The following is a 25680-nucleotide window of genomic DNA, read 5'->3' as shown; positions in this document are numbered from 1 at the left end:
ACTGCCAACTCTTGAGCCACGATCGCCCTCAAAAGCAATAATAATTATTATTATTTGATGTAAAAAAAAAAGTTCGTTTTATATATTTTTCCATAGCATTACATTTGAATTTAACAGTTCAATCTTTCAAATAACGGACAAATATTTGTGAAATTATGATGCATTTGTGAATGTATTTTAACAATCTAAATTTGCATATATACAGACAAATACATTTAAAAAAACCAGAAAATTATGTTTTATTACATTGCAGTGATTTTACGGTAATTTACATTTGAAATGTGAAATCACAGTCTATTTATGTGAATTTAATGATATTCTAGAAGAACAGTACAAAACTGTAAAATACACAGTAAAATACTTTTATATTAGTATTTTTATTTTTACAGTGTGCTTTTAGGAAACTACTTCTCTTCTCTTCAGAGGACAGAGTGCTGTGGGTGTGCCTTCCCTACATACTGACTTCCCTAGACTCATCCAGTTCATCCAGCTAAAGGATATTTTGGCCCAGAATCTTACAGGTTCCTCAGCTTTGGTTTGATGCAGAGCAGAAACTGCTCATTTCACAGCACTGAGGAGACTACTGTGAGAATGATGAACACTCCAAACACAGATGCCCATGACAAACCAGAGGACATCAGGTCTACTAGCTGATAGACCAACAGATATTTGTAATTTTTGATTATCAAGACAAACACATACATTAAAATGAAAGAATTATATCGGTTTAACATAAGGTAACTACACTCAACAAAAATATAAACGCAACACCTTTGTTACTGCTCCCATTCCCCATGGGATGGACGTAGAGACCTAAAATTCATTCCAGATACACAATATAACCATCCCTCCCAAACAGTGGTCACAAATCAGTCCAAATGTGTGGTAGTGGGCACATTTGCTATATTGAGATAATCCATCCCACCTCACAGGTGTGCCACATCAGGATGCTGATCTGACATCATGAGTAGTGCACAGGTGTACCTCAGACTGCCCACAACAAAAGGCCACCCTGGAATGTGCAGTTTTGTCTCACAGCAAAATGCCACAGATGCCACAAGCAATGAGGGAGCGTGCAATTGGCATGCTGACAGCAGGAATGTCAACCAGATCTGTCGCCCGTGCATTGAATGTTCATTTCTCAACCATAAGCTGTCTCCACAGGCGTTTCAGAGAATATGGCAGCACATCCAACCGGCCTCACAACCGCAGACCTCGTGTAACCACACCAGCCCAGGACCTCCACATCCAGCAGGTTCACCTCCAAGATCGTCTGAGACCAGCCACCCAGACAGCTGCTGGAACAATTGGTTTGCACAACCAAACAATTTCTGCACAAACTGTCAGAAACCGTCTCAGGGACGCTCAACTGCATGCCCGTCGTCCTCATCGGGGTCTTGACCTGACTCCAGCTCGTCGCCGTAACAGACTTGTGTGGGCAAATGCTCACATTCGATGGCGTCTGGCACATTGGAGAGGTGTGCGCTTCACGGATGAATCATGGTTCACATTGTTCAGGGCAGATGGCAGCTGAGAATGTCCCAGTTCTTGCATGGCCAGCATACTCACCGGACATGTCACCCATTGAGCATGTTCGGGATGTGCTTGACCGGCGTATACGACAGCGTGTACCAGTTCCCACGAATATCCAACAACCTCGCACAGCCATTGAAGTGGAGTGGACCAACATTCCACAGGCCACAATTGACAATCTGATAGACTCCATGCGACGATGTGTTGCACTGCATGAGGCAAATGGTGGTCACACCAGATACTGACCGGTTCTGGGTCCCCAGACCCCCAATAGCGCAAAAAACTGCACATTCCAGGGTGGCCTTTTGTTGTGGGCAGTCTGAGGTACACCTGTGCACTACTCATGATGTCAGATCAGCATCCTGATGTGGCACACCTGTGAGGTGGGATGGATTATCTCAATATAGCAGATGTGCCCACTACCACACATTTGGACTGATTTGTGACCACTGTTTGGGAGGGATGGTTATATTGTGTATCTGGAATGAATTTTAGGTCTCTACGTCCATCCCATGGGGAATGGGAGCAGTAACAAAGGTGTTGCGTTTATATTTTTGTTGAGTGTAAATACACTCAACATTTTAAAAAAAAGTTTAAATGTGAACAAACATTTTTGTGCTATATTAACATGAGATAACTTGACAAACTTGATAACTTGTTAATTTAACATGTAAAAGTTGTGCAGTTATAAAAAACATAAAGTTGACTAAACATAACTTTACTTCCTGCAACCGATGTACTGTACAGATTTTTTCATGTCAATCCAATCCAATTATTTTTTCAGTGTACTACTACATTATTAGGTCCTGATTATTCAAGACCTTTTATTTGAGGAGAAGGAAATTAAATTAAATTCTCCATTTAACAGGGAGCCAATATAGGAGAAATATTCTCTCTCTTTCTTCTCCCCATCAGCAGTCTCACTGCAGCATTTTGGATCAACTGAAGGCCTTTCAGGGCGTTTTTAGGACAGCCTGATAATAGTGAATTACAGCAGTCCAGTTTAAACATAATAAATTCACAAACTAGTTTTCAGCATCACTCTGAGACAGGATGTTTTTAATTTTAGAGACGCATGAAAGCAGTCATACATATTTCTTTAACATGTGGTAATCACACAGCCGAAAACCACTGTAACAGGCTTTTTAATGTCATTGCTGACATGGCCATAAGAGGTACTGCAGTTTTTTCCAGCTGGCTTCAGCCCCAGAGGTTAAGACTAAAGCACTGATATCACTAGTCTGGGTTCAGTATAAGTGTTAATAATAATGATACTCATAACTGATTCACAGTCTTATTATAGTAAGACGGCATTAGAAAAAAAACTGAGCAGAAAGGCCCGAAGCATCAACAGCACACCATACTTTTAACATCAGCGAATGAGACAAAGTAAATAAATAACACTACGACTCTTTTCAGCCGTGTTATTGTCGGCTTTGCAACACATCACTGCCGAGGCGCCTGAAAGAGAAAGGTCTGTCTAAAAGCAGGAACATGGTTTCAGGGGGTGTACACGCACTAAAATTCACATGTATACAAAGAAAACAAAACCTGGAGCTCAGTTATTTTTGGTGTCATCCCCACTTAAACTCTAACGAGTCTTTACAGAATTATCACAGTGTGCAGGTGCTTATGCAGCTGAAAACAAAACTGTCTTTGGACGTATCAAATGAAAAATGTGCCGAGAGATCAGCAGTTTTATAGGTTCAATACATACGGTTCCTCAAAAGCTGTAAAATATAAATGAGAGATTAGGCTAGAAATGAAAACAGCTTAAGGCAAATCCTGTCTTAAATTGCATCTCTGTTCGACATTACAAAGCATCAAAAAAAGAAGCACTTGAAGGCGCAACCTTTGCCAGGTAAACACTGCCCACTCTCTGGGCTGTGTTTACCGTTAAGGGTAATAGTATTGTATTGTCTATATATTAATTTTGTTTTATTTATTGTTTTTTAAACGTACTTTAAGAACTTTGTAGCGCAGTAAAAATCAGATAAAGATCAGATGTGAAAAGGCAGTAGAATTTAAGAATAATTTTGAAGGCAAGACATTTCAAGAAAGTTTGACTTTATTGACCTTGAAGAGGTCGGAGGTCCAAAGTATCGTGATATTTAGAATCTTCATATATTATTCTCTGTATGCCTAAATGTCAATACAAACAGTGGCAGTACGAAACATGGTTTTAAATAGCTCTACAGAGCATTATTATCTTGTTGACCTTCAGATCCATATTGTAGGAGAGGTCAGAGGTCAAATGTGACCTGACATTTAAAAACTTTATACAGTAGACACCACACTTGGAAGAATCATAGTTTCTAAGTTAGAAGGTATTTTGTCAATTTTCCACCAATAAATCATTAAGTTGACCTTGACGATCTTGGTGGATGTGATTATTTACATGACTCCACTCTATACGTCTACAAGGTTTTATCAGAATTCATTCAAAACCTTTTGAGCTGTTGTGTTTGCAGCCAGAATTACAGAAACGCACACGGTAGCAAAAACATTAACACCTTGGTGGAAGTAATAAGTCAGTTTATGTAGTATGAACTACTTTCAAACTTGAACGTATAATAATATGAGTCAGTGGAGTGTAAGCTGATATTGCTCCATTACTAAACAGCATATTGCTGATAAGTAACTAGAAGCTGCAAATGCAACAGAAGAGATGGCAACTAGTCCATACGTTGGTCAACATTATGACATCATCCAATGATTTTCATTCAGCTAGTAAGTAAGCTCCCTCTGCTACCAGTGTTTGTCTTCTAAATAGATTCCTTCATATTTTCTTTATGTCAAAAATCTACACATACCCAGTGAGCAGAGAACAAGGCTCATAAAAATAAACATAAGTCATTCATTCTTCTTAAAAACAGGAGTAGCAGCCAGGACCCCGGAGGCTTCTGCACGCTCTGCACAAAGTGTTTTAACACAGTTAACAAAGCTGAGTATTCAGAGCAGCAGGGGCCAACACTGTACAGCCCCTAGCTAAATATTTACAACATTAGAAAATAAAAATTCTCAACTTTGAAGCAAAAAGATGGAACAGAAGACGGGGCCAGAGCCAGGAGGGTTATCTAAGGATGTTATGTAATAAAGAGGGAGATTGCTGAGCAGACGAGCTGCAGTTTTCTGTGAGCCTTCACCTCCATCCTGACATCAGCATTCAACCTCAGTTTCCCCGTCTGCAGCTGGAAGCCAGCTCACTTGACTCCCTCGTTTTACTCTGACCTGAGTAGAAGACCAGAGCTTTGCTCTTTAGCTTTACAGTAAAACATTATTTCACTCTGACTGAAAGCCTGACAGCATCACTAGACTGATATTCATATTCATGTATGTTTTCTAGGAGATTTTTTTTTCCCTCCAATTCAGTACAACAGTTATCGGAAACCATCTGAAAAAGTCTTTAAAAACAAACTGACAAATGCACCTTGGGTACAAATGAGATAGACTTGCTTACTAATTCTTTCCAGATTAACAGCTTTCAATTAGCCTGACAGGAAGTAATCTGGCATTTAATCATTGAGGGGAAAGGAAGTGACCAGGGAGCTAAAAGTGCAGTGAAACTGACTCAACTAAATAGGTCCAAAAAATGCTGTTTGTTGCTTGTATGATCCAGGTAGTAGATGCATATGGTAGCTACAGTGGAAGAAACTAACTGAGAATATGTGAGTAAGAGAGAAAGTAGAACTACTTTTATATGTTACGTGCTTTATAAATAAGGATACCTGAGAGAACGAGGAATGTGAGCTGAATTTAATGTGTTGCAAATCTCCCTTTATATGTATACAAGGAAAAACTGTTTAAGTAAATTGTATCGTTTGGGTTAAAACAGTGTGCTATGCAAATAGTGACATATGGGATGTATCGGGGGAAAAATAGTATTTATCAGCATTTGATTCTATCCATTGTTTTTCTTAACTACTTGTCTAGTCAAAGGTTAGGGAGGTGCAGGAGTCCATCTCATTACTATGGCAACAGGACCTAATTCATACAACAAAACGAAATCAAAATTTCAGATTTTACTAAAGATTACACATCCTATCACGTATCGTACAGCATATGGGGATCTTCCTACAAGTTCACTACAGCGTGTTCAGCTCTGAGACTGAGCTGCATCTTTAGTTGGAACCTCCTCTCCCATCAAAGCCGAAGTGTGAGCTGCTTCACACCCTAGCACCAGTTTTAGATCCAGCTCTTGTCGCAACAGTCCTGGTGCCAGAAATTACAATACCTCAGGCTCTCACACACGCTTCCAAAATACTAAAAGCACTGGCTGCACAACATATAAGGATGAATCTGTGTCTGTGCTCATCTTCAAGGCATTGATAGAGAAACATTTTATGTCACTACTATTGCTGTTGAAGACTCATTTTAATATTGAGTTCTTTGTTAACTTGGCCTGGTCTTCACTGGACCAAGAAGGTCAAAGCTGCAACTTCAACTTAACTCCTGCTGCAGGTTTTGAGTCACTCTCTCACGCCACAATCCCAGGCAGCCCTCTGCAGCCCTCCCCACCTCTCCTCTCTGCAGGCGCAGCTTCAAAGGCCTCCCCAAGGACTCGGACAGCTCCCAGCTCATATGTAAATGCCTCTAAATTAAGCAGCCACAGGACAGAGCAGCGCAGATGAAAAGAGCATGAGTCAAGAGCAAGCAACGCATGTAAAATCATGGCTCATAAGCACCTGTTTATCAAAAGAAAGCATGGCGAAGAGAGACGGAGTACAGGCAGAAATTATGTGTCCATCGGGAAGCTCTTTTTCACAGTGCAGGCTTTTTCTTTTATTATTTCCACAGCTCAGGACACATTGTTGAGTATTCCTCACAGCGCTGGGAGCTTAGTGTGTTGTCAGGGTTTAATGCGACAAGCATTAAAACTCAAAATTGTTGTAAAATCTCATGATTCGACTGTGTTTTCAATTGTCCCTTCATGCAAAACAGGAACCAAAACGCAAAATCCTCTCCAAGCAGCCAAAAAAGAATGAAAAAATTATTTTTATATGGGTTTTGATCCCATATAATGTTTGATTTAACATTAAAACATGAGAGAAAATGTGAAAGTAAATATCTTTCCCATATCCTAGTACCCCAAAATAGCTCCAATAACAACATATACAATTCATCCATCCATCCATTCACTTCCGCTTATCCTTTTCAGGGTCGCGGGGGGCGCTGGAGCCTATCCCAGCTGTCATAGGGCGAGAGGCGGGTACACCCTGGACAGGTCGCCAGTCTAACACACAGGGACAAACAACCATTCGCACTCACATTCATTTGCACATTCACACCTAGTGACAATTTGGATTATCCAATTAACCTATCCCCACAAGCTGCATGTCTTTGGACGGTGGGAGGAAGCCGGAGTACCCGGAGAGAACCCACGCAAACACGGGAAGAACATGCAAACTCCACACAGAAAGACCCCGGCCTGATGTTGGAATTGAACTCAGGACCTTCTTGCTGTGCGGCAACAGTGCTAACCACCGTGCCTATACAATTCATATCTTCAGATATAGAAAGTGAGGAGACACAACACCAAAACAAATTAGCAAAAAATTAGAACAAATAATTAGAGGGCATCTTCATCACCAGTTTTGTTTTGCATCTGTTTCAAAATGGCTCAGTGTTGTACATCATTTTGGTCAGAAACTATGTCAGAGGTTAACCCTGCTAACCAGGCATGCTATAGCTAGTAAAATGTGATTTCTGTTCATTTTATATAATGCATTAACTTGCACTACAAATTTTCCCACAGCTAGTACCTGTTACATTTCTGCTCATACAGTAGGGGTCAATCTAAAACACAGTCACCAACAGATAATGCAGAGAGTGCAACACATCAACAGTTTTCTTTCGTCAAACCAGTGGTGACAACAGGAAAAGACTGAGGTGAGCTATTTAACAGTTAACTGAGGGCCACCATAACTCACATACACATACTTTCTTTTGGCTATTCCACTGAGGTTGAGAGAAGATGGCCGGTCGGTGTTGAACAGAATGAGTCAGCGAGCCGCTGATGGAATTTTATGCTTTCCAAAATAAATGAGAAGCAAATCATTTTTCACATATTTTTTCACTGCTGTGCCAAAATGTATTAAACCTATAAATGGAGAAATGCAGTTTTTGAACCATCTGTACTTTTCCTGCCATCGCATATCTAAAGGTCTGCTCTCTCCGTTCCGTGCTGAATTCACACAATGCAAAACAGAAAGAACGGGACGGGCTCTGATCATGCACTATTAATGCGATCCAAATCTTTAATGAGTTCTTCATGTGCTCATGACCTAACTTTACACAAACTGTCAAAAAAAACTGTTGTTGTAGTTTTTATTGCAGTCTTGCTGACAGACAACTGATCAAATAAACACTTTCAACCTTAAATAAGAAACAGGTTATGAAATCTCTGGAGAATCCCTCCATTTTTCCAATTCCTAACACAATTACAGGCCTGATAAGGACTTTTTATGTAATGTTATCAGTTTTAAAGTCATGTTTTCTTCAAAGCTTCGCAGCCATTTTGACACAGACTTGTTTACACTTGTGTAGTTTATATTGCCAAGTGGGTGATAGCTTACAGCTATCATTAATTTTCACATCTCTCACACTTGTGATGACAACTGAGAGGATGACTGAATGGCTTTACCACAACTCAGAGTATGATATACTGTAATACACTGTATTAAATATTAACATAAGATAGTTTAGACAGAACAATGTTATAACCTCACCATTCAATCGTTATCTAGAGCAAAGCTTGGGCTGTACACTGTGCAGCAAGTGTGCTCAGGATCGAATCAAAATAGATATGTTTTTTTTCTTATACTACTGTCTGGTTTTCAAGAATGGCAAATGAAAACAATGCTATGATATCCAAGTGAAGTTGAACTTTGACCTGTTGATTATCTATGTTAACTTGTGATTATAATCTGCGAACTAAAATGTGTAAAACTAAATTTACAATTAACGTATGAACTACTGAATTATGGATAAAAAATGACATTTGAACTTTAAACAGCAAAATTTGAATTAATTTAATAGAATCCAGTTCAACTGTATCTATAAAGCACAAATATCATCAGCTCTAGAGGTGACAACAGTGGCATAAAGTGATATAAAGTGCCTTGACAGCTCCCTAAAGGCATCTCATATTGAAACCCAACCATCAGACAACCCGCTATAAGCAAGCACTTGGCAACAGCAGGAAGGAAAACCTCCTAATTAACAGGAAGAAACTCTGGCAGGACCAGGCTCAGGGAGAAGCGACCATCTGCCACGACTGGTTGGGGATGAGGGAAGGGAGACAGGACAACGGAGATTAATAATAAGCCAGAAATTAAATGCAAAGTGGTGCATTTAATCTTTGTGGCATCTGCATTTGATGCAGAACACCTGATTGTTCTGTAAATAGTTTGAAATCGTTATAATTTTTAGGTAAATAGCTGCAAATAACTTTGTTGTTTGCAAAACTTGTGCACAAGTTTTTAAAATTTACAATTTATATTTGCATTTCAAGTTATGAAAATGATCCATTAAACATTGTTGTGGTTGTTACAGTAAAAAAAAGAACTTTTTTCTACACTGATTTTATGTTTTTGTCTGATTTTAGATCAATTGTGTTAACACGGTATGTCAAAATGAAAAAGTAACAGTAAATTCAGACATGTGAGGCCAAACGAGCCAAGGTGAAATGTAGAGGTAAAATCAAAAGTAAAACAGGCAGTTATATCCTGGACCCCAGAGGGTTAAACATTCTTTTAAAGTAACGCTTTCCTAGTAATTAGTTACTTTTATAATATTGTAACTCAGTTACTAACTCGATTACTTTTTTTGAAGAAGTAGCTGGTAACTATAACTAATTACTTTTTCAAAGTAACTTGCCCAACACTGCTCATACATAGAATCTCCCACATCTAAACACTGATCTTTGATCACTTCTCTACTGCTCCATACAGTTCTTTCAATAATAACTCATTTGCTGCAAGCGCATTCATTTCCCACTTTCTGTTATCTTCCTTCAGCCTTACAGTCTCTGTGTTCACACGCAGTTTTAATATCCCCACCCCTAGCTGCATGGCACACAGCTTCCTCCCGGCCCTGTCAGCTTGGCCAGCCATGGCTGTGGCAACATGCACGGCACGCAGAAAGGTCAGGGTGGATTAGACCTTTTTGAGCAGCCGCAGCGCCTGCAGATGCACACTGTGAACTCCCAATGGCCTTCCGGGCTCCTCTGTGACAGCAGGTGGCTTCGGGCCCGTGGGGGGTTCCTCCGTGCCTGACTCCCACACTTGCGTATCAAAGACCCACTTCAGCACACACGCACAAATCCTCATCCAACACCAACCCTGCTGCAACCTGAGGGAGAGTCAGCACCACTCCTTATGCGAGCGTTACATCATTTTTTCTGCTGCTGTGATTTTACAGTAATAGCCCGACTACTTCACTTGCTCTGTTCATGTTATTGCTGACCTCCATGCATCTTGTGTATGTGTGGGTGTTGCTATTTTTGAGCTATCTATAACCTCTATCTCCAAAATGCCAACTAGAACGAACAGAAGAGGAGAGTGGAAAGTTTTGTACAACTTCAGGGTTTTGCTCTTGTCCTTTCTAACACACTCACTATCCTGTGAAAAAAACATTTCACTCAAAGACTTAACTGCAGAGATCTTTGGAAGTGGCACCACTAACCACTGGATTCGAAAAGGATAAACACCACCAGCTGTCAGATCACGAACTGAAAAACAAACTATGAAAAAGCCATTTAACCACTTGTCTTGGGGTATCCTGTGGAGGATTCTTCAGAATCACAGGCCACTCAGTCACTGTACAACCAAAGCAAGAGCTTGGCGCATATTGCCATCAGTACTCTGGGGGGTTGTCATGGATTCTGTTCATTTTAGTTGTATTACTGTATATATATAACTAAAATGTTACCTCCACGTCCACCGACTCACTCACCTACTCAGCCAGAGACGGAGGTCGAGGAGCCAGAGGGACCTGCTGTGCAGACAGAGGGCATGGACAGAGGGCCGGAGAGTCCTGCTCAAATGGAGCTAGAGGTCAGTGTGAGTGAGGGACCTGCACAGCCAAAGCCATGTCGGCTGGTCCAACAGCGTCCACGCCAGAGGCCAGCGCGCCGTGAGGTCCGCCGGTTGCTACGCAGGTGGCCCCCGGACCTAACTCGTCACCACCGCCACTGGATACGCGGGCAGCCCCCTGAACTAAGACATCCCTGCATGCCTCAGCCGGGCGATGAGGTTATGTGGTCTGTGGTGCAGCTGCGAGGGAGACGGACGCACCTGAGCTGCATCTACAATCACACCACGCCGGCATAAATCAACTGAACTAGGTCCCGTCACTGTTATTGTTGGTGTGTGCTCGGCTGTGAGCTGAAAAACTGAAGCCGTCTCTGTGAAACAGCAGCCGTAAATAAAAGTTTATGTTGAAAAGCATGAAAATGCCTGTGGGTCTGTCGTGGATCTTTCACAATTACATATTAGATCATTTGGACAGGATGATAGAGAGTCTGTACTTTGTTGACTTCCAGATTTCATCTTTGCTTTTTGCAGATGATGTTGTTCTCTTGGCTTGGTTGTGAACTCCAGCTCGCACTGATGTGTAAAACAGCAGGAATGACAATCAGTACTTCCCAGTTCAAGATCATGGTTCTCAATGAGGGAGTGCTCCGGGATTAGACCTCTGGGACTAGTTACTATACCAGGTGGACAAAATTAAGTATCTTCTTGTTCAAGAGTGAAGGGAGAGTGATAGTTACCAATCTGTTGTGGTAAAGAAAGAGCTGAGCATAAAAGCGATGTTGTCGATTTACAAGTGAATCTACGTTCCTAACCTCAACTTTGGTCATGAACTCTGGGTAATGACCAAAACAATGAGGTCACGGACACTAGCAGTGGAAATGAGTTTCCTCTAAAGGGTGGCTGGAGTGAGAAGCTCAGTTATTCAAGACATACTGGTGTTACCTGTGGGCTCTGTCATGGTTTGGAGTTGAATTTAATGTGATGATGGGATTTTGTCAAAATTGATGAAATTATGACAATACAAAAATACCTGATGATCTATACCTAGAAGAAAGCTTGCCTAAGACAGCTCAGACTGTGATGAAGAATAAAGGTGGTCAAACCAAATACTGACTTTAAGGCTTGTTCAAATTCTACAAACTCAAACTTGTTGTTGCCTTAACTACTGTTTTTCCATGTATGTTTGTCAAATATAAAGAAGTGAGGTAGAGCTCAGGACTTTTGCACAGAACTCTATCTTCTATCAACCTCTTCCTATGTGACGTTGTCAAAACAAACTGTCACATTAAGCTCTGGGTGAATGTGATGGGCATATACAAACAAGCAAAGATTAAAAACCATTAATCACATTCCTACAAAATGCTAGTTTTTAACTGATGACAAATAACAACCTTTAATTGCTACTCCTAGTTTATGACCAGAACACCTCACCAGTGTGCAAGATGAATGTAGCTGTGTGCACTTTTTTAAAGCAGACTCAGGAAACAGCAGTGCAAAACTGGACTGATTTGTAATGCTTTACTTTATATGCTTTAGGGTTAATTTATTTTTATTTTTCTGAATTGTTCAGAAAATACTTTCTTGTTGTTTCATGTGCTGAAACAATTATGTTAATTAGGTAGATAGAATTTAATTCTTTTCTTGTTTTCACTGCTGTAATGACTTTGTCTTTTTCACTTTCCCTCAAATACCCTAAAAATGGAAAACATTTTCACAAGTTTTCTCTGTTTTGCATCGTTGTAAAGTGATTATCTCTGAGTATGGGATAGCTGGCCAGGCAAAGCAGCTCTCTGAGGACATTAGGTTTATTTTCTGACACTTAAAATGCTTCAAAGTCAAAGTCAATCATTGAAAGATGAGCAATAGAGGAACTGCATCTCTAGTTTTGATTAGCCACAATGTTAAGCAGTGTTGTGGCTCAAAGTACTGTCACTGATTGTCAAAAACAATATAATTGGGACTAACGAGCCTTGTTATTATGAAAAATACTGAACATTGCCATATGGCTATACTATGTTGTTATTCAGACAGAAAAGAAAAGTTCTCCAAACTCTGGTATCTTCTGCATATACATATATATATACATATACATATATATACATATATACATATATATATATATGGCTGGTTATGACTTTTAAGGCTCTTATGAGAGCTCTTATGACAGCCCTAAAAGTCATGCGTTTGTGTGTAAGCAAGTATGTGTAAGGATGTGTTGGCAGCACCTACATCTCACCATGCTTTGGCATGGCTTGACAACATTTGAAACCTGCGTTAAAATACAACTAAAAATACTCCCCGCCTGCTTCAGCCATAGAATGCATCAACACGAGGATGAAATGAGGCTAAAATAATTTCTGCCTTTCTCCTTTCACATTACACCTTAAGCCGCCCAAACACCGTCCTCAGTCAGCATGCATCCATTCTTCTAGCCTGCTAATACAGAAAAGCAGCAGCAAAAATGTCAATTAGGCAAAGAGGGGCAGAGAGGCTTTGACTGTGTCCTCTGGAAATTTACGTGCCATTGATTTCCTCTCTGCCTGTCTCCCCCACACTCCACTTCCTCTCCCAGTTCACTGTTGTCTACTATTTGAAAGGCAGCAACACAAAACTCCACCTAGCAGGGATCTCATCGAATCCATCAGCGACCGGCGGTGAGAGGCCGGAGGACAAGAGACACCTGAACTAACACGCAGCACAGCTCCAGACACTTACTGAATGATCCACAATATAATACATCATTCACTCTGACAGTGGACACAGTCAGCCAGCCAATGCAAACAACCACAAAAACATGCTGAGGGGGAGGTTTAAGGCTGGCTGTGACACTGGGCCATGAATTAATTACCAGTAATTCAACCCTCACGCCATGTTTCAGCTGAAATAGAAAAAGGAAATAGTTTGAAAACCCTGTAACCGTTTTCACTCAGTGTTTACTGCATATTTATGCACATGTCATTAATATGCTGTTCACTGTTAACAGGTCATAATGTAATACTGCAAGTAATGAGTTGAACTGAAACAGAAACTATAAAACATGAATCGATTCATTTAACTTTTTTTCTTACCTTTACCAAAAACGTAATATTACAATATCTGACTGGTCCAACTGATCTATGGGTGCTACCAATATATCAGCTAGTATTAGGTATTTGCAATTATATATTGGTATCATCATTTGTGACGGCAGCTAAATAAACATTTTAAACTTTCTACTCAACACTTATGATTGTTGCTATTGCTCATTTGTTCACCAGAGGGCACTCTGCAACTCCTCTGTTGGCAACGTATCTTTGCAATGCCACAAACACAACAACCAGCTGAGCCAAGCAGTTGGGCAAGAATGTAAACAAGTAATCCTCGACTTGTTGTGACAGTGAAATTAGTTTATTTTTAAACTGCGTAAGTAAGGATAAATTACTAAATATAACAAATGTAAGGGGAAATCTGTAACATATGTTGAATCTGACACGTGAAAGAAACGCAAACAGAGAAGGTAACATCGCATTTGCGGAGAAATGAATGTAACATGTCAAAAAGCCAAAGAATTGCCATTTAGAATAATTTTTTTAAACGTATAAATCTAGATAACTGCAGTATGTGTGACATTGTTCATGCAAAGTTTCATTCAGATTTCCAGAAGATAGAGTACATACAGTACAGATCTATGTATATGACAAACTGTTTAGTAAATATCTATTTGTTTCTTTCAGAACAAATGATCTCTCTAAAACACTGGGATTTTTAAAGAATTATAAAATATAAAAATACAAAAAAAGTTAATTAACAACATCTGTACATCCTGAAAATGAAAATACCTGTCAGTGTGATATTTTTTTATCTCTTCTGTGTATGATTTTGGAGATATTTTTATGCATTAGAGCTATTTGTGACAGTGACTGTATTATTTAATACTGTTGGTACTTCTGTCCTTACTGTCTTTGAGCAGCTGTAACCACATAATTTCCTCTGGGATTAATAAAGTATTCTGGTTCTGATTCGTAGGTGCACATTTAAGTTAGAAAACACAGAAAGATAACTTTGTTGTGCCTTTAAGAGCTGTTAAGAATAGTTACCAAAAAAAGCCACTAGAATGTGTGAGCATTTCAGCATGTTGTGTCAGTCCAAATGTTAACAAGAACAAAATGCCAAGAGAGGTGTGAAATGAAAAATTAATAGATGATTAAAATTCATCTGCTGGTAGTTTAAATGCTGGTATTATTATTGTTATTCCTGGCATCTGAGCACTCATGTGATTAAAGCCCAGCTTGGCAGACACACATGTATGCATGTATACACTGAATGCAAAAAACACAAGTCGCACTTTGTTTTTTCACAAGCTCAGAAGCACGTGTCACAACAAGAGCAAAAATCAAACATAAATAATTAAATGTTGAAACACATAAAAAACGAAGAATTACACGAGTAAAACTTCAGTAGATATTAGTTGTTCTTTTCATTCTACGTTCAATTGATTACTCCGTACACTCGGGCTGAAATATAATTAACTGCTGGGAAATCAAGTGGACTTGAGGCCATATTGATATAACTGCACGATATCTGATGGAGGTAAGTGGGCGTGAAAAATACTCCGAATGAGCTCGATCTCATTATGAAACCTTAACCAGAAATCAAACTCTCTAATGTGCAGGAGAACATCAGTACAACAGTATTTTCTCTAACCTCCTTGTGAGGAAAAGCTGGGACATAGGAGTTCTCCACCACTCTGAAAATCTGATGGCAGTACCTTTTAGCATGTTTAAAAATCCATGCAACTCATGTTCAGTCATTATGCCCTAGAGCAGACACTCACTTTCTTCTGGGAAGAGGAAGAGCAAATCCTGTCTCCAATATTCAAAATCTTTCCTCCTCTGTGCATCCCTTTAACCTAAAAAGATTTTAAATCTGCCAAAATACAACCTAATAGCATCACAGAAGCAAGATGAGCTTAGATTTTGCTTCATATTCGTCCCCTTCATATTAGTACATGACCCCATGTACATCTGATTTCAACATATAACCTGCAGCTGCATTTGGTATTAATCATAATTCTTGGCTTTCCAACATATGTTTGATTTCATCAAATGTTTTGATGTTTTTATTTCTTTAAATAGTGACCACACTGGACAGAATTCAATTACATTACAAGATCCAATTACAGCTCAAGCTGTGACCATCTCCAGACCTGGTTTGGCCAATGTCATCACATTTTACATTTGCATTTACACCTGAATTAAATGCCTACTTACCTTGTCCTGATAAGACGTGCAGACACAGACTGCCTGTTAATAGCAGGTGTAAATGGGGTCACAAACATTTACTGTGACTCATCTGTGCCCCTGAGCTTTAAACTCAACCAATCAGCAAACTGTGGGAAACGACTGACATAATGGCTTGATGAGTCATCATCTCGAGAGAACTTACAGTAATCTTGGAAGTATAACACGAAGCCTGATTTTTGCTGTGTAATGACATCCCTTTCATTTAGATGTAAATGAATTACGGAGCCACTAAAGCCCATGTGGTGAATCAAAAAACAATCATCAGTCATCTTCTGAATCATCTGAAAATAATCTGTTACACATCTGGCTCAAACTGACAGACTGACTACAGACAGAACAGTACCGGGAAACATATTAGTCCCTTTTAAATGTTTACTCATTTCAGCCACAAAAAGAAGAAGCCCACTCTCATACGAACCCGTCATCTCAAGATCACGCATTGAGACGAGGACTGCATGAATAGACAAAAGATAGCGAGACAATCCTAGAAGAACTATAAAGTTTGAGCACTTAGGCATTGTTTATTTTAAAAAAGCTCAAAAGCTTCTGTTCATTCACTGCATCTTGTACTTCAGTAACGATTTTTAACCCTGAAGTCTAAAGAAGGCAAAAAATTTGACGAATAGTCAAAAAGGTTATTTGAGAGGTGCACAATTCAGCCACAACATTAAAAGCACTGACAGGTAAAGTGAATAATTATATAAATCATCTTGTTACCATGGCACCTGTAAAGGGGTGAAATATATTAGGAAGAAACAGATCTATTACATTTTGAAATGGATGTGTTGAGTAGGAGGAGGGAAGAAAATGAGCAAAAGGGCCTGAGCACCTTTGACAAGAGGGAAATGTTTGGTCCTGGCATTAATGCGAATGTTACACTGACATGTACCAAAACCAAAGCAACACTGCAGGACAAGTGCACCTCGTAAAGTCAACTGTATCTTCAGCCCCATTCAGCAGAACAATGCGTACTGCCACACTTTAAAAAAAGGTTTGAGGTTCAAGATGTTGCTTTGGCTTCCAAATGCCACCTCAACATGACTCTGCATGGCTTAAAGGATATGCTGCTAGCATCTTGGTAATTAGTACAACAACGTCACCGTAACAGGTCTAATGGAGAACATACCTTGATGGATCAGAGCAGCTTTGGAAGCACAAGAGGCAGCTACACAATATTTAGACCGGTGGTTTTAATGTTGTCGGCCACTTTCAGGGCTGAATTGAGATTTAGGTTTGTGAGAATTCTAGGTAATTGCACCTCTAACAACAGTAGAAATGCCCAAACTTACCTCATCCACATTCTCAAAGGCATTGATGATGTCATAGGGCAGGCACGACAGCAGGTCGATGACGAACCAAGTCTTCAGATAGTTCATCCGAATGAGTTTGGGGTCAGAGATCACCTCTCCACCGGGCCCCACGAAGGTGGTGTGGAAGTTGAGAACGATATCCACCAGGAAGATGACGTCGACTACGCTGTCTAGCACCAGCCAAACAATGTTGTTCTGCTTGGTCTTAAAAGAGACATTGTAGGGCACCATGATGGCTGTGTAGAAGGTGAGGATGAGGATGACCCAGTCCCAAGTGGTCTTGAAGGTGCAGTAGTGAAGTATTATGTGAGGTGGTGTCTTGGGGGCTTCCTGCTTGTACTGCGGGAGGATGTCAGAGTTTAGCTGCAAAACCTGGAGGTGGTTTTGCAGATGGAAACAGCAATATGATTAGACTTCAGTTCTTCATCAAAAGCACCCTTAATCTAAACAAAATACAACAGTAAATGTACAGTATGGGTAAAAAACAGGTTAATGCTTTAGACATCTGTGGCTTTTGTATATTTAAGTGTACATTTTACTAATAACATGAATTAATAAGTGATTGCAGCTCTTCGGCATCTTTGTGTGTTAAAAACTTGTAAATATTGAACTGCCAGTTTTGTTTATGCATTTTATGCATTTCCAGCTCTTTTTTTAAACTCTGAGAATGCATAAGGGTAAGCTTTTGTTTTGTTTTTATTTCTATCTCTGGGCTCTTAGTTGATTGTCTATCAGAAACAAGTCATTTTTATCTGTTGTCTGTTTAAGAAATCCCTCCCTAAAAGCCCATTTTCACTTCATTAGCCAATTCCTGGAATCCTGCTAAGAGCAGCCGGGTGAGCCATACTAACTGTACTGCTGGACCTGCTTTTGCATGAAGTGAAAGACACTGGAAACATTGGGAAACCAGTTTCATATCAACATTGTGGCATTGAAATGAACTAAAGGAAAGCATGATGCTGCAGGTTTCCTTTAATACTGATTTGAATTAGCAGAAAATTTTATATATGCAAGAATTCCAAAGAAAGCTAAAATTCCCCTGGTTCTTTCTCCAGCGTGAGTCCGATTTATTAGTTCATTAGAGAAAAGTTTGTCCTGTCAAGCGAATTTCTAACTGTCAGCGATGTTTGTAACAGCAGTCCAAGAAAGACGGTTGCACGTTTCTGTTTTTTACTAACTACATGCACGGTTTCCAGAAAGGAAACGAGAGAAAGGGGGAAATTAAATTAGTGAAATAGATGAAAGAAAGCTCAACAAAAACAGTCCTTGTTTTGTTTTTGTTTATTAAGTCTAACGATCATCAGCCCATGGTGCTCAGCACTGTGAAGGAAAAGTTTTTCCTCTCAGTTTTAATCTGTGTTCATCACGTCTGTTCTTCTGTAAGGCTGTTGGTGACAGAAATGTATTATGAATACATTTTGGCTTGACGTGGGGAAGACACAGAAGGGGGACTGAAATTGGCAAGAAGAAAAGGAGAGAGGGGGGAAAGAATAGATGACCAAAAAATTAAATTAAAAACATTTTTTTTAAAGAATACGTAGTCTATTTCCTAGCGTGGTGATGATCACCCTTGCCAAGCTCAGCCACCTCTACAGAACAGACTCCATTAAATCCAGCAGCTCCACATGCAGATCACACATTAACCATTCGACTCATTATTTATACAAAATAATAGTCTATTTGTGTCAGCTACAGAGCTGTAATATATTCTGCCGCCGCAAACATAACACATTAACAGGTTTCTGTATTCGGTGAAAGAAGCCTGTTAAATATACATATTTAGTAGTAATACAGCTCTAATAGTAAAATTGCTGTTTTTATAGTTACTACCAATACAGCTCTTCTGGTTCTGGTATTATTGTATTTGCGATGACTACAAGTAATAACCCTAAACTACTGATACTGCATGTCATCATCATTTTCTCCTGACAAAACAGTTGGGACAGCGTGGCCTCAGTTAGCCCAAATTGTCCTCACACTGGGATTCAGTTTGATGCTAAATAAAACGATGGATTGACAGAGCTGAGGTTTAACAGCAAGCTTCATAACATCAGAGCTCAGTCACTTCTAATTCTCTTCATCAAAGCTGTCAGTCAAACTGGTCAAGAGCTGCACCACAGCTCAGAAACGAGGCTGCCAATTAACCCACAGAAGCATTGTGAGGAGAAGAAAAAAAAACACTCGCACACATCCCTGCTTACACGTGAGACACTCAACAGCATCCTTGACAGACGCCAGCTGTGCCTTTCAGACTGCAGAGCAGATGGCTCACCTGCAGTGTCTGCTGAGCACCCTCAACACATTACCCTGCAACCCATCCAGCACCAGGCCAGGAAAACGGCTAAGAGAGTGCATTAGCTTGTTATACCAGGTCTAACTTATTTCTTTTTCCAGTCCTTCCTTCCTACTTCTCTCCTAAACATTACTGCTCTTACATTATGTCAGACGATTTTGTTTTATTTCATTATATATTTTTTTGTTTATCTGAACACATACGTGTGTGTGTGTATATCTACATATATATTCGTATCTGTAAATGAAAATATATGTAGTGTGTATATATTGTTTTTTGTTTTATATGTCTGAAACAAATAAAGATACAATACAATACAATACAATACATTCTCCCACATCTCCTTCTCTCATGCCATTCTTTCCCTCTTAAGTTGCTACTTCCACTCCTTTCTCTTCCCTCTCTTTGTAGTTCTTTTTCTCCACCTTTCTCAGTTCACCTCTGTTTCACCTTTAGGACACCTGAGTCGGTAACACCTTCCCAGAAACCCTCACAACTTCTTGCATCATGCACTAAACACAAACAAACTCTGATTAAAGGCATCACACCTTCCTCAAACATTCATGAATAAAACAGGTTGATGAAAACTGGGAAAATGAACCATCTTCTTTCCACCCTGCAATCCATTTTCTAACTTTATAGCACAATCATTTGGAGTGCTCGCACCACCCTATTCTGTCTCTCCACCTGTCCTGAATGGTGCCCACAGTTCAGAGGAGCAGCAGGGAATGTGTTACTTCCAACAACAGCAGTTAAGGGGAGGGTGGTGTGCGTGTTTAGGAAAAGGTGAAGCCTGTGACTGCATATGCATGTTTTTGACTGTAAAAGTTGATGTTCTCTTTTAGTGAGCTTTGGGAATATGGTCAGAAGGAGGCTATACATCTTTTATACGGGGATTTTTTTGATGCAGAAATATTTCAAGGGTGGCAAATTTACAGTGTGTGTGTTTATACAGAAGACTCCTTCTGGTGTGACAGGGTAGCTACACAGCAAATTCAAAAGTGTTAAATGTTTTGGTGTTAATAGTCTTCTTGCAAAAGTAGAGTTAATTTTACTCTAAGTAGAGTCACATTCTTTTAATGTAACTCTGAGGTGTAAAATGATAGTAGTTAAAATCGAGTGTTAAAAATGAGTGTTTCTATGTCAAATCTGGAGGTGTTACAATGGAAACATTAACTCTTGACCTCTTAACTCTGAACTCCTAGAGGGGCTATGACACCAACAGAGTAAATTCACAGACTCCGCCCCCAGCACGGCTCCAATCGAAGCTGAAGTGAAGCCGTTTCAGAACATTTTGCTCTACATATTTGAGTTGTTTGCCATGCTTGGTAAGTCATTTTTTCAAAGATTGTTTCAATTATTATTATGAGCTTTTACTTCTGTGGCTCTTTGGAGTTGAGACAAAGCTGTGTGAAAGGCATTAGCCATGTTGCTCGGTGATAGCATAATATTCTGTTTTAGCTAGCTGAAAGGTATTGTTTGCGGGCAAATACCACAGCCTTGAAAAAAAGCTTGCATGTGAATTTTCAGTCAAATTTTTGGTCAAATACACCTAAAACAATGTCTAGAATGTGAAATGTTGGTATAATGGTGCTACTTGAAGCCTGAAAACGATCGCCCATAAAAAAAAACGAGCAAACAGCAGTAGCAGACGTCCTGACTGGTTTCTACGTTAGCATAGATCCCTCCAGAGTTTTGTGCACACGGTTTAGGTAAAAATTAAAAAGGTTGAGGTTTTACATTTAGTTCAGTATTACCTGGTGCCTGCGTCTTTGTCTTTTGGGAAAATACTTTACACAAGTAATGGCTCAAAGAGGATTCCTTTTTTTTTTTTACTGTGCTGCAATTGTTTACTGGATTATTTGTGCCATTAATTAGTGTCAACTAATTTTTATTCGATCTCCACACAGGATATGCTTGTGAAGATGGAATATGGGGGAGAGCAGAAGTGCGTTGAAGTTCCACAAAGTGATGAATGAAGGACATGCATATTGTATTGAAGAAATAAGTGATGAGAATGCTGTTATTTGCATTTACCATGTCAGACCTTTTGATAAACAAAATTCTAATGAAAGTGAGAACATGTATACTGTTACATCTTTCAGAAAATGTTTTGAAATTGTGGTGCACAGTTCAGAATAAATGTTTTTCAAAAACCATTGCGTCTTTTTAGTAAATGTTTATTTCCAAAAGAAATTTCTAGAAGTTCAGAACAGTAAAATTCCCGCTTTTTAGAATGAATTAGAAGATAACTCTTACGTAGTTAAACTAAAATACTCTTTGAGAGTTAATATATAAACTCTTAACACCAAGTGTTAAATTATCAACTCCAGACAGATTTGGTGTTTAACACTAAATCAGAGTTAACGTACCAACTCTCCAAAAAGAGTTAAATTAACACTCTCTGGTGTGGACCCATATAGACACTTTAATAGTGTTGAAATCAAATCCGACAGTGTTAATTTGGACATGCTGGATTTGCTGTGTACAGTTAGCGACTATGTTGTTTGCAGAATGAAGAAATGGGAATGATTTTCAGTTTAAGTTGAAGAACTAAGCTGCTGCTTAAATGGAACAATTAATAGAAGGTTTTGCACTGCTTAAAGGTTAGCAGGCAAACAGAAAACGCACTTAAATTTACAATAATACAATTTCTTTTTTTTTTATCAAGCTAGGATTAGCCAGCTAGCTGCTATTACTAGGTAACCAGCAAATTATCTATCTGTGTGAGCAGTTCAGCTTGTGTTACCAACTTCAGCCAGATAAAAAACTATTTGTATCTAGTGAAACCTTGTGCACACATGGCATAAGTACAATTTAGGTGAGGAAAAAAGCTTTTTAAACCTCAAAGTTGAGCAAGCTAATACTCAAATCATAACAACAGTTTCCTCAAGGTGCTTAATATTGTAAAGATACTACAATAATACAGAGCACCCTCAAAAATCAGGCAACCCCCTATGACAGGGGTGGGCAATCTCAGTCTAATTTAGCCATTTAAATCAGCTGTGTTGGTTCGAGGACACATCTAAAACCTGCAGGGACACCGGCCCTCGTGGACTAAGATTGCCCACCCCTGTATGAGCAAGCACTTTGGCAACAGTGGGAAGGAAAACCTCCCTTTTAACAGGAAGAAACCTCCGACAGAAGCAGGCTCGGGGGGCAACGATCTGCCGCGAGCGATTGGGGTGAGGGAAGGAAGACAGGATAAAAGACATGCTGTGGAAGAGAGCCAGAGATTAATAATAGCTCATAATTAATAGCCACCAACAGCCTTGCAGCATAACTAAGGGTAGGTTCAGTGTCACCTGATCCAGCCCTAGCTACAAGCTTTGCCAAACAGGAAAGTCTTAAGCCCAACATTATAAAGACATAGACATATGTCTGTCTCCTACATCAGGACATCCTGAAAATAACAAAGTAATAAATAGATGAGCACATGTCCCCTTCTTGGCCAGTTACAATGTCTCAAACACAACTTTAGATCACTCCATGAAGTCCTGTTGCACTTGTACATCTTTGGGTCATAATCTGTGGTCTGGTTCTTATCACCAGTGATGAGCCATTATGCAAAACCCAAATCTACGAGATGATTACCTTGAAGGGGCGATGTGCCAAAATTGGTTTGGGTCTCTTTTTTTTTTTTTATAGGTGGCACTGAGTAACTTTTTCATCGGACCTAGGATAAGTACCTGCAAAAAAAACTACAAAAATGTTCTTCATATAACGTATGTGCTCACCTCAGCCAGTCTGGACTGTTTATGGCTGACTTCAGGTTTGCCAATAGGCGCCAGTTGCTGTAGGGTGTTGCGGTTGTTGGTGAGTGCACGTGTTAGCCGTGCAAATTTGGTCCATCCTGAAAAAATGAGAAGTCAATTATTGCCAAAATCACAGTCATTACACTTTAACCGGTCTTGTCATCTATGTCAGCTGATACTTTATGAGCTACACAAACACAATCAGACCCCAGGCAGCTGTATGTTACCACTGCCCATGCAGTTTCCCTGCTCAAGGCTCACAGCAGTTCATCAGATTTTCACAAAATGTTGTCTACTGAATCACTGTGCTTTCATTGCAAAGCAGCACAGTTTGCTTTAGGAGGTCAGAGCCATGGATTAAGTAACAGGACTTTCACCTACTACAGTCATAATTCCAATATTTTTCAAACCACTGACACTTTCTTCATGCCAATTGTACTCTTAATTAAAAGTGAAGCTACTTAGGATTATGAAAAGATCATGGTAGCATTTAAGCACCTGTTTGACAACAACTGTGGGGAGCCTCACTTACACTTCTAGCACAGCAGCAAAACCCTTCCTAGTAAAATACATTATTTGTCTTCATGTAAACAAAAAGATGACATTTTGTCTCCATTTCACTAATTCATGTAAACACAGCGCAAAACCCAGAGCCATCCGGTGTGCCCTGACCACACAGGAATCACTGAAAATTTTGCACATTTTTGTCTTGTGAAAAAGCGAAGGCTTAGGGAACCTGCTGTCTGTATGTACTAGTCAACCAGACATTATTCCTAGGGAAATTCCCAGTAATCTGATATTTATTCACACCATCATCTGCGGTCGACCGCATGCAACACTCAGAGATCCGTACACCCTGATAGTCGTGAAAATCAGTGTTTAAATGGCAGAAGTGAACTGTCATTGTAAATTGTTCCAGTTCAAAAGAAGAAAAAGGGTAGAGAAGAGCCATCCATAACCAATCAAACACAGAAATGCTGAAGATGCATCTCACACATCTGGATCAAACCATGTTAATAGTCCGTCCCATGTTTCCCAATCAGTATTGTTAGATAGATCTTTGTTGGGTTTTTCTCTGTATCTATGAAGCGCCTTGAGGCGACTTATGTTGTGATTTGGCGCTATATAAATAAAATTGAATTGAATTGAATTGAATTTCCTCTTTTGGTCTTTTAAACTGAAGCCTTCCGTCCTATCTCTGACTTCCATTTGATTCTTTCATCTCATGGAAAAAACTAGAAAAACAAGGATTAAGATGAACGAACACTTCTTGAGCCCTCTGAGCCCTCGTGTTTGTGCGTCTTTGTCATTTTTTTAAGACATGGTCATAAGAAATATTCCAATAAATAAAGATAGTAAAAGCTGCAGTTTCTTTGGAAAATGTAATTATTAACTAAAAACAGATTCATATAAAAGTTTGTAAGTCTACCTAAAAATACAGCCATGTCAGCAGAGGTCATTTCAGTAATGACGGCCACACCTTTCTCAGTGAGAGCAAACACAGTTTTGGAGGTCAGGTGCTTCCTGCTCTATTGCTCTAAAAATAAAATAAAATATTTCAAAGAGAAAAGGGTCACACAACAGGGGCACATCACTTACAGTAGTCACACGTCGTGATCGACCCGGCCCTTTGAAGAAACCATTACGAATAAAAAGCAGACTTTGAAATGGCTTTTAACCCTCAGGCCTCCAGCTATGTGAAAATCCTCCTTTCATTCTCTGTTAGAACGGAGAGAAACTCAGGCGCTCACTTCTTTGTGCAGCGGTGTAGAAAAGCATGAGACAATGCTGTGCTGATGTCAATACGGGAGGAATATCAACACGACATCCAATTTATTCTGAAACCCAATCATCAGCTTCCCTCGAGCAAAACTGCTGCTGCAGCTATTGTAAAACTTACTGTACGGCTTCAGTTTCTAAGGCTTCTTTTCTTTTTCTACACATTTTTAAAGTTGGTGTTGCACAACCACAGAAAATGAGCCTTAATTTTTAGCTAAAATGAGTATTTTAAAGTATATATTCTTCAGGGAAATTGCTGCAGCATATGTACACTAGCATTGATTGTGTAACTCACTGTATAATATACTGTATTTTGTTGGCTGTTGATCAATTTCACTTGTTCGTCATAATCCCTGCAGTGTGTTCCTATCTTTTCTACCTCACATTCTACATCAGTGCGCTTTAATATTACCTGTATACTTCCTACGCTTATGCTGTAATGTTACCTATTACCTTTTAACAACTACAGCTAATACATTTGAAGATTCTAATTTCATATTTACACAAAAATACATGTAAACCCACGAAACATCCTGCGGCTCAGGCGGAAGACTGGGTCGGCTACCGATCGGAAGGTCGGTGAATCAATCCCTGGCTTCTCCAGTTTGTATGCTGAAGTATCCGTGGGCAAGATACAGAAAAAGGTACAGAGTTCCTCCCTGCATCCATCAGAGTATAAGTTCATGTCTGAAC

The 25680-nt window shown here is 39.5% G+C and overlaps 1 protein-coding gene and 1 long non-coding RNA gene across 2 annotated transcripts in view; one reads left to right on the top strand and one right to left on the bottom strand.

Annotated features, from left to right (window-relative positions):
* kcnh5b (potassium voltage-gated channel, subfamily H (eag-related), member 5b) overlaps positions 1–25680 on the bottom strand; it is a 206470-nt gene that overhangs the window by 155727 nt on the left and 25063 nt on the right. The window contains exons 5-6 of the mRNA XM_085256476.1: positions 23191–23306; positions 17140–17532 (exon numbers count right to left, since the gene is read on the bottom strand). Coding sequence (XP_085112602.1) covers positions 17140–17532; positions 23191–23306 — 509 coding nt within the window. The remainder of the gene's footprint in view (positions 1–17139; positions 17533–23190; positions 23307–25680) is intronic.
* LOC146551526 (uncharacterized) lies at positions 20453–21425 on the top strand. Its single transcript, XR_014889883.1, has 2 exons — positions 20453–20781; positions 21364–21425. It is a non-coding gene; the product is annotated as an uncharacterized LOC146551526 (long non-coding RNA).

The sequence above is a fragment of the Mchenga conophoros genome, linkage group LG19 (genome assembly GCF_057382185.1).
Source record: "Mchenga conophoros isolate Kocher_MC1m ecotype Shallow Benthic linkage group LG19, M_conophoros_male_GT1.1, whole genome shotgun sequence".
NCBI lineage: Eukaryota > Metazoa > Chordata > Actinopteri > Cichliformes > Cichlidae > Mchenga > Mchenga conophoros.
This window is presented reverse-complemented; position numbering and strand designations above follow the sequence as displayed.